Source organism: Lycium barbarum, chromosome 12, assembly GCF_019175385.1.
Source record: "Lycium barbarum isolate Lr01 chromosome 12, ASM1917538v2, whole genome shotgun sequence".
NCBI lineage: Eukaryota > Viridiplantae > Streptophyta > Magnoliopsida > Solanales > Solanaceae > Lycium > Lycium barbarum.
The window spans coordinates 74,442,527-74,455,911 of NC_083348.1; the positions used below are offsets into that span (position 1 = coordinate 74,442,527).

Genomic DNA, 13,385 nt, shown 5'->3' on the forward strand with positions numbered 1-13,385 from the left:
TCACTCCTGTGCAGATGCCTTAGTTCAAAAAATTATCAGAGCTGGTTATTACTGGAACCGAATGGAGGAGGACTCGAAGAATTTTGTCCGGAAATGTGATGGGTGTCAAAGGTATGCCCCGATGGTCCATCAACCCGGGGAGTTGCTACACAAGGTGATATCACCTTGTCCTTTCATGAAGTAGGGAATGGACATTGTTGTTCCTTTTCCATGGGCACCAGGTAAGGCCCATTTTATTTTGTTTATGACTAACTATTTCTCCAAATGGGTTGAAGCGCAGGCTTTCGAAAAGGTTAGAGAAAAGAAGGTTATTGACTTCATATGGGACCACATTATTTGTCGTTTCGGCATCCCGGCCGAAATAACTTGTGATAACGGTCCTCAGTTCGTTGGCAGCAAGGTTAATAATTTCCTCGAAGGGTTGAAGATCAAGAAAATCGTATCAACTCCGTAGCACCCAAGTGCAAACGGACAGGCGGAATCCACGAACAAAACAATAATTCAAAATCTAAGGAAAAGACTTGAAACATCAAAGCATCACTGGAGGGAAGTTCTACCGGAGGTATTGTGGGCTTACAAAACCACATCAAAATCAAGCACGGGAGAAACGCCTTTCCCGTTGGTCTACGGGGCCGAAGCTCTCATCCCGTTAGAGGTTGGTGAACCGATCCTCCAATCCAGATACGCCATTGGTGGGTCAAACGAGAAGGCCATGGTCATAAAACTCGACCTCGCGAACGAACTTCGCGAAAATGCGTTGGTCCATATTATAGCCCAGAAATAGAGAATGGAAAGGTACTACAATCGGAGGGCCAATTTTTGACATTTCCAAGTTAGGGACTTGGTGCTTCGGAAAGTTACTTTGAACACCAAGAATCCCAACGACGAAAGGTTGGGTTCGAACTGGGAAGGGCAGTACAAGATAACAGGAATAACGGGCAAAGGGTCGTACCAATTGGAATCCATGGACGGACAACGGTTACGCAATAACTGGAATGTAGCTCATTTTAAGAGATACTACTGCTAAGGTATGGATGCCTACCTTTGTGATCATTTTTTGTTAATCTGTCTTCTTTTTGTAGGAAGTCGAGTACCGAATGAAGTTAGGTCTAAAAACATGTATTGCACTCTTTTCCTTAGTACGATTTTGTCTCGAAGTGGGTTTTCCAACAAGGTTTTTAATGAGGCAACAAGTACAACGTGTTACTTGATGAAAGCGAGGCTAAGTATCCGAGAACTCAGGGTATACCCCTCGAGTGGGGACTTGATAGTGCTTACTCGATCACGCAGCTCGGATAAGCACTAGGGGGCTATCATACCCATATCGAGGCTTACCCCAAAAAATAGAAAATGAGCAGCTCAACAAAGAAGATGAACGCTGTTAGGTGCTACCCTGGAGAAGTCCTCGAAATTTTATATTTCTCACCTTTATCCAAACCCGGGCCTTCTATATTAGATTTCGATATAAGGACCAAACGATCAGAACGAATCGTGTCCACTTAGTATTTGCTACGACAAATACAGAAGGAAACAGACGAAGTCTTCATATCATGTCCGTGCAAATACTTGCAATATAAAGAAGATTATAAAAAAATCATTTCAGATGTGTCTTTTTGTTAAACACCCTACACCGGGGATTACCGTCGAAATTCGGCATCATTTTATCGAAATACCCTACACCAGGGACTACCGTCGAAATTCGACAATGGCAACAAGATCGCGTTGAAACAAGCCAATTTTTTTTTAACACCCTCGAATGGGGCCAAAATCTTTTAATACCCTTGAATGGGGACTGCCATATCAAAATTTGACAAGGCAGGGATTCAGGTGTCCGAACCTAATCTATGATAAGTAAGCGGTCGGAAAACATCGGCCCTAAAATGCCTAACGTGATTCGGAGACGTCTGAATTCACAAAGCATAAATAAGTCCCATGGGCAAATCATTCAATCAAATCCTCGGATAAAAATGTACCGAAAGGAGGAAAAAGCCAACACATAGGAACAGACCGGAAAAAATGACTCCGAGTGTCACGACCCGACTAGGGCCATGATGGGTACCCAGAACTGACCACCGAGCACCACTCATTCTACTACTGATCATACTCATCCTGCATGCATTCTTTATTTTCAGGCTTCTAATCATAGGGAAACCCATTTTTACTTCCAAACATATTTACACTTTATATACATGAGCCCTTCGGCTATCAAAATAATATATACAATGAGGAAATCATGAGACTATACTACCCACACATACATATCTACGAGCCTCTGCTAGAGTACTAGACATATGGATGGGACAGGACCCCGTCATGCCCAAAACATATATATACACAAAATAATAAATCAATGGCACTTTCGGAACAATGGAGTTCTCTCAAGTCAGCTAATAGCTCCTATGAGTCTGGATCACCTCCCTGTCTACCTGTGGGCATAAGCACAGCGTCCAAAGAAAATGGACATCAGTACGAATATTGTACTGAGTATGTAAGGCATCAACAATAACAATACATCAATGAAATAAGGAAGCATGAAATGAGGAGCAACATGTAACTGACTATCAATCATAAAAGAAATAATGCATGCTGGCTTACTTCATAATCATCATCATATCATGTATGCATATATGTATAAGCTGCCTGACCATATAGGTACGGTGTAATAATCATTAGCCAGTGTCCAGGCCTCTTGCGTCTGGGTAAGCATCTCATGCCACCCACTAGTGGTGTCTGCCCATGCCATCTGTACATGGTGTATACGCTGCCCGCCTTAGCGGTGTCTGCCCTGTTACACCCCGTAGTTTCTGTACATTGAGATTCGTTAGGTATTAGCGATTCAATTGCAGACATCGGAGTTATTGTCGAGAAGATGCAAGATCATAGGTGCTCGTGTTACGATTATAAGGGTTGATAGTCTCGATGTGGTGCTTCTATGTAGTTTAGGGAACCTTAAATGGCTATTCCTTCGTTATATTGATTTGGTCCTGTATTGTCATATACTTTAATTTGGTTGTCTTTGAGTGGCTTGTTGATGATCTTGGGTTCATGATTGAGAAGACCTAACGTGATGAACGGTGTAATAAGTTGAATTGCTATATTTATATGTTATTGGCTTTTAGTGGTGATTATACTAAGGTTACTGACTTACTCTATATTTGGATTTCAAATTGTTTTTTTAAATAACTTAAGGTAACGAGAACGACCTAAGGATTGAAAGTGATTATGTCTTCATCATTGACTTGTATTGGATGTTCATGAGACGTTATCAATTGTTTTGAACTGTTTCTCAATAGTGTTTTTAATTACACTTATTATTTATATATTTTGATATCAACTACTGTCCCGGAGACACTCATTGAGTATCCAATACTCAGGCTTATCATTGTTGTTTGTGATGGTATGTTAGGTAACGCAGAAGAGCAGGTCCATGATACGTGTACGGAGGATAACTTGCTGCTTTCCAGACTTATTGGTGAACCCACACCCTTGTTCATGGGACACCACTCTATCTTTGTTCATTTATTTCAGTTTTCGGACTGCGTCCCGAAGTTAGATACTCTTTTTTTTTTTTTAATCTTAGAAGCTCCATAGATAGTTGTCAGATTGTGGGTAGGTGTTGAAAGTCTTGTATGACTTATTGAGGCGTTTGCCACATTAATGATTTACTATTCCTATTAGACTTCCGCTGATTTTTTTTTCTTTTCTTTTTATAAGTATGAGTATGTTTTCATTTAGCCATAAATGACTGTTTTAACTAAATATTAAAAAACTATTGAAAGAGATTAGACGTCTATTGATTTTATAAGCTGCTTCCGGTGTTGTTCATAGTATCGGATGTCTGTTGTGTCCAGGGTGGGTTTTGGGGCGTGACAAAATCGTTATAGTGAAATGCGGTTATAACGAATGACCATTAGAGAGAGGTTTGACTGTAATAGTTTTGCATACCAAGATAGCAGCTACAATGACCTCGCCGATGAATTAGTGGAGCTTCCATTACTTTTGATTTTCCTTTTATTAGTTATTTATTTATAAATATGAACTATGTTAGACTTTTAACATCAGTTAGTCCCAGGGATCAAAATCACATGTTTGGTTTAATTGAAGTTTTAATATGCTGGGTAAGATAATATAGGGATCAAAACTGCTAATACACATTAACTCAGGGACTAAAATTGCTATTCTCCCAAAAAAAGTTTAAAACTTTCAAATTTATGTCGACTAGAAATAAAAACTGAAATGTAATATCCGTACATAATTATTAAAACATCATTGTACTTTTTAATGATACACGACGAAACTACATACATGCATAATGGAAAATCATATTTATAATGGTTGGACTAATACTTTATGAATGATATCCTTTAGCTTGGTTTTGGAGTTTGTATATATATCTTCATCCTTGTAGAGGAGATTAATGGCACGGGTTAAATTGAGTACTCGCACAAGGATAGGCGTGGGTGCAGGCATCGGATAAAGGCAATTTTCATTTATGTCTTTCCATGCATTGGCTACAAGTTTCTCCAAATTCACATAAGCCTCTTGATTTGAACAACCAAACTCCTTTGTATAGCTTTCAACTGCTGATGCTACATGCCCTCTCTCTTGTTCAAACTAAACACAAAAATTTCACCAAGTTAAAGATTTTAAAAAAGGAGAATTTTTCAAGAATATACAGCCCAACATAATATATTACACCCACATAGCCTTATTTTCAGAAAGCTTTCATTATGGGTTTTACGTTTACAAATTTAACCTTTAAAAGTTTAGAGAAAATTACACTGTATGTTAATTGGGGCAACAAAGCTATTAAAATTCACCCCTTTTTTTAATTCTTACAAAAAATGACCCAAACTTTTTCTTTCTCTCTCTCTCTCTCTCTCTGCCTTCTTATATGTTTGTATATGTTGGTTTAAGTGTCTATATGTTTGTATATTTTGGGCTATTTTTTTGCAATGTAAGTGACTAACTTGTATATTTATGAAATTTCCCTTAAGTTTATGGAAGAAGTTCATTAGTCTTTCACTATCAAATTGGACCAAATGATATCACACTTAAAACCCATGGATAGGAGCTGTTGAGCCATTATTTAAGAGCGCAATGAGTTCTTATATGTAAAGTAGGAAAAAGTTACTCTCTCCGTCCCAATTTATGTGAAGCAGTTTGGGGTACGAGCACTACAAAAGAATAGGTAATTTGTGAAGGTTGAAAGTTACAATTCACGGGAGTTTTAGCCTCCTTAAGCAATTAGCGGAGGCTAAAGTCCCCGTGAATTGTAACTTTCAACCTCCGCAAATTATCCCTTTTTTTTTGTAGTGGAGGGTCAAAACACTTCATTTTAGTTATGAATTGGATATATGAAATAAAATTTATATATTTGAAAACTATACGGAAAGTACTACAAGTCAAAATAAAAAATGATTCAAAATACATGTAAAATGTTTGAGAAAATTATCGTGAAAGAAAAATTGTTTGACCCTCAAACAGTAACACCTTCGAATAGAAAGACAAAAGGTCTAAAGTAAGATGTGGGACGGAGGGGGGACGGGTAGGTTCTATAAATCATACTCTCGAAATGGCTTCTATCAAACCAAAAAGAAGCAAAGGAAGAAATGTTTTACATTAATTAAGTTTGTTAAGTTTGTTTCTAACAAATTTAAGGTCATCTTAAAAATTGCTAAAAACACGAGCATGGAAGTGCCATAAGATAAAGAAGAAGAAAATGAAAATGAAAATCAGAGGGGATATTTTTACCTTATGTCCAATCCTGTCATCCATCAATCGACAAACTACACATGAAGCTTTTACCATTGAAGGTTCACTTGTAACCCACTCAAAGTTCTCCTTAGTGACTAGTTCTCCCATACCAACCAAAGAAGTTGTGGAAAGCATCATATGACATGAAGTTACCAGTGCAACTTTCAGATACTCCTCAAATGTTGGAACATATCCAGCATGATACCACTTGAACTCTTGATAATATGCTTTCACTACTTTCTTAAGCTAGCATAATTATCAGTGGAACAATAACTTGATTAATATATTGAAAAATTCTTTTATTCTCAAAAACTATCATATATGTTAGTCACAAGAAAAGAACTGAAAATGGGCATTGTGGAACATATATGTTTTATTGACGTTGAGGTGCTAAGTATGATTTTATTTTGTTGTTCTTGTACAATGTTACAAATAAAATTTGTCACCTTGCGAAAAAGGTTTTGGTTTTTCTGTGGGAGGATAAAAATTCAACTAGAGCGACTTTGTAACAGAAAACTTAAAAGTTAAGTGACACTATTGATACAAAACTAAGTTAAACGTCTTTACTAAATAATTTCACATAGTGAGTCATTGCTTGAGAAATTTACTCAACATTATTAATATAGTAAAAAGAGGTGTGCACAGAGCATATACTTTACAATTTTATAGCAACTTTCTTTAATTTTCTTTCGAAGAATATAATCTTTTATATATATAAAAGCAGGCCAAAGGCCAGCTGACGTGGCGCAACACAAATGCAGAGTTTTCATTTATCTTTTTTCTCATAATTTGGGTCTTTTAATCCATTTTAACTTCTATTAGTTAATTAGTCAAAAAAAAAAGGGGGGGGGGGGGGGGGGGACGTTTCCATACGCTACCTTTTTAAAACAGTAGCGGCAAAAGTTGTCCAGAGTCTCTCACTTCATTATTACCAACAAAACCCACAGGCTACAGTACCTCTTCCTTATCGCCTTTCTCCGATTAATATCATTGGTACTACTTACTTCAATAATGATCTGTTTCAATATACGTACAGTTCCTTTTCCTTTATGATTTTACACTGTCATTTCTTTTTGCATTTGAGATATTAATATAGAGTTTCTTCCCTTTTATTTATTCTTATTATTAATTTACTTTTTGAATTTTAACAGTACTCGTGCATCTATTATTGGGTATGCTTCTGTGCCTTTTAAAATTTTCTCTGTTGTGCATATATGATGTCACTCAGCATATATGATGTCACTCAATTATTGTTTGCCCTCTTTAAATTTTTATAATTATTATAGGAATGATACGGGAAGTTAACCAAAAACAAAAATGATATTTTCCAGAAGAACGACAATTTTTTAGACGAGATTCGATGATGAAAACTAAGAATTTAACTGGTGTGGAAAAGAAAGTAAGGATTTTTCTATTAATATGTTTTCTCCATTATTTTTAAAGAAATTTTTAAATGTAAAAACCTTTATTATCTTTTACCTCAATGTTTTTGCTTTTTAGTCCTTTTATTTGAACTCACTAATTCCCTATAATCAGCATTAACTTCCTCATAATTAGCATTGTTGAAGATGATACATACCTTCACATAATTCCCCAAAAAATCACCCAAACTCTTTAATTAAAGAGATAATGTATTCATTTAAAATTCTCTTTAAATCCATCTAATTTCCTTATTCTATTTTACTTTATCATTAATTATTTATATTTTATCTCACTTTCTTTTAATTTCATGAATAAATGATACATAATTGTCGGCAATAGAAAAGTGATGTGGCAACCTTAAGACATTTAAAGCAAGCTTATGTGTGACGACCTTGACTTATAATTCAAAAGAAACGTTGGAATCTCCACACATATATGTATTCCTTAGTAGTTTTTTTTTCCCATTCAATTGATTTGAAAATTAGTGCTTAGGTTTCATTATTCTTTCCTAATTTTATTTTGTTATGCTTATGGGCACGGAGGCCTAGAAGATGAAAGTGAATGAGAAATGGTTGAATGTATTTTGAAGGAGGGTAGAGATAAGAAAATAAATGGAAGATTTAAGGAGAATGAAGGAAAGATATATATTGAATGTTGTTGTAGTATTAAAGCTTATTTAAAGATAGATTTAATTTTCATTTTTATATGTTCGTCTCAATTGGAAGTGTTTATCAAACAAAGGTGTAGACAAATTTTTTTGTGCTTATTTCTCTTTTGTTGCTCACTTTTTGTGTAGTTCTTTCCTTTCTGTTAATCTAAGGCTTATGCTTATCACCACATTAGATCAATTTTTCATGCATATTATAATTGTATTATGCATTTTCTTTATTGAAAAAATTATTTGAGCTAAATGTAGGGATCAATTTCAAAAATTTAATAAGATTTTAATTACCGCGCGAAGCGCGGGTCAATTTACTAGTTACATATAAAGCTGTGATGTAACCTTGTGTAACCATAAATTTGAATTTCCTTCTTCTGCCAAAGAAGATGCATTGTGTTATATAGTTCATAGGAAATACACTTCTTCCTTATGATCTAATTATTGAACCGTGTTTTAGGGATGAAACCTTTCTTCAACATTTTTCGTGTTTTAGGAGATGAAATGATTTATTAGTTTCCAAACTGTCAACTTTGTATATTGCCCTTACCTCAGCTTTTGCATAGAGAATTCGGTAGGATTTGTTTTCCTTTGCCAACAACTCTTCCATTTCAGCATAAGTATTAAAAAGATAATGGTATAGGAGCTTAAGGCATGGAGGTAGCTGCTGTGATGCATTTATGTCCCATCTGTGCAATAAAAATTTCGAACTAAGTCAATGTTTACTCATATATGGATCATCTGTTAAAATATATATACTCATTATTTTATATGTTAAAACTTCACCTTTGAATGGCATCCGTGAACATTTCAAGTTCATCGAGTGTTCCATACACATCGTACAAATCGTCTAATATGGAGGCAAGGGAGATTACTTTGGTTGTGAATCTTCGCGCAATATAATATCGAGGCTCAAAGTACACTCCTAATATCCAAAAATAGGCTTCTACCAGACGATTTCGAGCAAATGAGAAATTTCTTTCAACGTCCAAATCTTTCCACCACCTAAGTACAATCAAATTCAATAAATCATATGGTTGCCAACTCATGTTAAGTATATATTAAACATATATCATTTAATTGCATTGCATACGTACCTACCTTGTAATACCACTTAGCTCTTTCTGATGTACCTTCTGCAACATGTTGAAGTCTAGTCGTGCAAATTGTAACAGTACTTTATTATGTTCAGGATTGTCTTGATAAATATTTATGTACTGCCTTGTTGCTACTCTTGCTAAGGTTCTGCGAATTGGCATCTTTAAGGCATGAATTACTTGTTTAACAAAATATCCACTTAAGTTAGGCACCATGGATTTAAGGCACTTGGTAGTGAAAGTTAATGCTTCCTCTAAAATATTCTCTCCACCAACTCCGAGATGTGCTGCTTCATACAAGCTCAAAATTCCTTTAACGTCGCTAACCAATGCTTCCTTAAAATTCCCTTCATCATCTTTAAATGTTTCGAAGACATCTATTTGAAAATTAAAAATTCAAAAAAAAAAAAACTTTTAATCAAAGTTAGTTACATACTTCGACATGCTAGATCTAGGGTGTGTTTGGTACGAATGAAAATGTTTATCCGTGGAAAATATTTTTCTGGAAAATAAGTGAGAAAGTTGTATTGTCCCAATCAATGTGGGCATGGGGTGTTGTGATGTGTTGTAGTATGGTAGGGGACAATCAATTTGGAATGCAATCATAGAACTTGATTTTTCTATTTTCACTAGGCAAGTAGTCATTTTTCTTATTTAATGAACTTATTTTCCTACAGAAAATATTTTTCACAAATCAAAAAACATTTTCTCCATACCAAACACACCCAAAGGGCAAGAAGTTACTAACCGCATGAGACATTATATCCAGCTTGTCTTAATAATCGAAATTGAAGAGCAACAGTCTCAAGCTTATCAAATTGACTGCAACTATTGTTGTAGATGTTTTTAAGTGATTCCTCAATATCGGTTTCAAAATGATATGACACTCCTAATCGTTGCACCATATCAATGAGCTCTAATTTTCGTGTCGATGCTAGTAGCATCTTCCTCACCTCATTTCTAAGCCATTCAACTTCTTCTTCCTCATGACGATCAATCTCCTTCAATGGTAGTAATCGAATAAGAGTATAAGTTTTGTGCACTGTCATTATATTAATATATATAGCTAATTTTAATGAAGCGGAGGTTTACCTAACCCCTATATGTATACTTTTGAATTAATGATGTGCTAAACAAAATAAACAATCAAGCTTATGAAAAGTTTATACGAAAAAAATATGCATTGATTTTATAAAAATAACATCGTGTAGTAAAAAAATAAAACGTAGCACCATTAATTATAATAACTTTCTGCGTCTTTATGAATATAGAAAGATTAAGTAAGCAAAAATTAAGATTGATATATTATGTGTTATTTAATTACCGTAGATGAAGAATCATATGCGAGGAAATAGTCACCCCAAACACTTGGATGGTAATCTACAGACCGACGAGCTGATTTAAGAACATCCATCTTCCCTATATTTTGGCTAGACTTGAAAGTTTTGACTACTAATTTGAATTGTACATATTGCTTCCTCTTTCATGCTTCATTTATATTACACATTTTGGCATGTCACACGATGGTGAGCATGCAAGTGGACATTAATATAATGGAAGTAAGGTAAGATGACAATCTTCTTTTTTGAAGAAGGAATATATAATTTGTGTAAGTTGAATTAATTTGTAATATATTCTTCAAACAAAGTTGAAACATTATTTGTTGTTTTGTATTTTGTAATAAAAACAGTAAGCTTGTGGAATTTGATAAAATCTGGACAGTCTAATTTCACAATTTTTGGTTGTCCTTTGGCCACTAACAAGCAAGAGAGTTGCAAACCATATCCTCTCGAATTCAATTTACTATGAACATATCTTATCATAATTCCGACAAAGTATATCTTAGTATAAGATTTGGGCAATCCTGTGTTGCTGACTTTTGGTATATAAGCAAAGCAAGTGAAATAAGATAGCGTAAATAATGTGTATACAAATACAATTTTTTTTTTTTTTTTTAATCCAAAGTGCCACTAAAGTAGTGGCTTATTTATTAGAACAAAACAACAGAATAGTTTTACAAGTGGGGAGGGAAAAAAGGAACTAGAAAGTTTGTTGATCAAAAGACCAACATAAGAAGAAAACAGAAACAGCAGTTGACTAGAAACCAGAAACAGCAGTTAACATAGTCAACTGATAAAAAATAACAGGAAGTAAAGCAACAGACATGGAAGCGGTAGTAGAAATTGCGTAGTAGACTTGATGCCTTGGGTTGATGCCATACTTGAACACCTACAAAGCTCTCACCAGGTGCAATGGAATCAAAACCAAACGAATACTCTTCAAGCTATCAAGATTGTTCTACACTGTTTCAACTTCAGCTTTTGATATAAATACAATCACCCCCTCGCCAACTGTCATTCTCTGTAATAACATTTCACTATGTCAGAATCTATTTATTTGAATAATGCGATTTTGCATGTTATATTTTACTTCTCTATGTAACAACATTGTACCTATAACAACATATCGCTACCCAAATAAATTGTATATACCAAACAGCCCTATGTCGAAATCACAATTAAAGAAGGGAAAAATTCATAGCTAACTATAGAATTTAAATTAGGCAGAATAGCTTGGGACCCCCCTAAACTTGTCGATTTTTATTTGGTGTACACCTAAACTATGCATTGGCTTAATTACCCCCCTGAACTTGGTAATATGATAGTCTCGACCCCCCTAGACGCTGGCAACCCATGGTCGTATGACACACGCGCTGCCACATGGATTGTTTTGTCCATGTGGCATTTTTTAAGGATAAAATATATATTTTTTACCTTTTTAAGTTCACCAATTATTTAGATCATCTTTTTTGGGCCAAATCTGTAAAAAAAGAACTTGAAACAAAAATATTTTGACCATACTTTTTTTTATTTGGCTAAAGATAATGATATTATAACCAAGTTATTTTTATATATTTGGCCAGAAAAATAAGAAATACACAGTTAAAGCAAATAATCATTGTATCTAAAAAGAAATAAATAAAATATCAACCAAATATTTTAAGAATTTGACCAGAAAAAAATAATGTAGAGTTGAAATAAATAGTAATTGCATGAAAAGAAAAATACACAATTTTTTTTTTGGTAGAAAATAAACCGTCTAAACTTCATTACTTTTGCTAAACCTTCTTTTTATTTGGCTAAAATAAATAGAGTTTCAACTAAGTTATTTAGATTTGGATCCAAAAAAAGGAAAAAAAAACACATAGTTGAAATAAATAATCATTATATCTAAAAATAAAAAAATACAATTGGAATAAAATATGCAATGAATATTAAGAAAAACCAAAAAGAAACACAATTGGAAAAAATAAATCATTATATTGATTATATGACGATTAATAGTTGAAAAATACTCCACTTGGAAGCTGATTTTTCGATTTTTGACCCTTCCCGCGCCTAAAAGAGAGTGTGTTCACGCTCTTTGCCACATCAGCGTCTAGGGGGTCGAGACTATCATATTACCAAGTTCAGGGGGGTAATTAAGCCAACGCATAGTTTAGGTGTACGCTAAATAAAAATCGACAAGTTCAGGGGGTCCCAAGCTATTCTGTCTTTAAATTATTTACCCTTGTAGAAGAATGTGGGACCACTGATGTAACTTAAGTGTAATCACTAAACGTAATTAATTAGAGTTAGTTGAGTAAGTTACACTTGATTAGTTGGCTCGTTATTTTAGAAAGTAGGTCGGTTAAGTATGTATATATATACAAGGCAGTTAGGATATACAGCAATACCGTTTCATTTCATCAATACACAGAATGAGATATTTTCTCTTCTTTCTTCCTCTCTAAGATTTCATCTCCATTAATGCTTCCATATCTGAGCTCCTTAACATGGTATCAGAGCATCCAGGTTAAACCTGCTATTAGCTCAGTATAGTTGAAGTTGAGATGAACTCTTAGCTCGTAAGAAATTTTTTGTGCGGTTTTGATTCGAAGAAAATTGGCGATTTTGCAATCTCTCTTTGATCGATTTAAATTCAAGTTTCTGCATCAATTTTCAGTTGATTTGAGTGTTGTTGTGTTAGATTGTTTCAAATCAAAGTCTAACAATGGCACTAGTAGATGAAACCATTAATGGCGCAAGTGCAGCTACAAGTCAAACTCATGATCAAAATTCACAGCAAACTGATGAAGTACATCACAACCATCCTCTTTGCATTCATCCTTCGGATACACAAGGTTCAGTTCTCATCTCTATAAAGCTTCGAGGTTCTAAAAATTACTCGCTATGGAGTAAATCTCTGAAAATTGTACTGTTAGGCAAAAATAAACTGGGTTTTATTTTGGAAACCTGTCACAAAGAAAATTATGATGCCAGTTTTCATGAACTTTAGGATATATGTAATGCAATTGTGTTTGCGTGGATTATGAACACTGTTTCAAAGGATTTGGTTAGTGCTGTGATTTACGGTTCTGATACACATGTTGTGTGGGAAGATCTAAGAGA

The 13,385-nt window shown here is 34.5% G+C and overlaps 1 protein-coding gene across 1 annotated transcript; it reads right to left on the bottom strand.

The window, feature by feature from the left end:
• Positions 1-4,182: 4,182 nt before the first annotated feature.
• LOC132625200 ((-)-germacrene D synthase-like) lies at positions 4,183-10,378 on the bottom strand. The gene is made up of 7 exons (XM_060340031.1): positions 10,259-10,378; positions 9,683-9,935; positions 8,939-9,311; positions 8,624-8,842; positions 8,388-8,526; positions 5,755-6,003; positions 4,183-4,614 (listed from the first exon to the last, which is right to left on the bottom strand). The coding sequence occupies exons 1-7, from the start codon at positions 10,346-10,348 to the stop codon at positions 4,327-4,329; spliced, it is 1,611 nt and encodes a 536-aa protein (XP_060196014.1). The 5' UTR covers positions 10,349-10,378; the 3' UTR covers positions 4,183-4,326.
• Between the last annotated feature and the right edge of the window lie 3,007 nt (positions 10,379-13,385).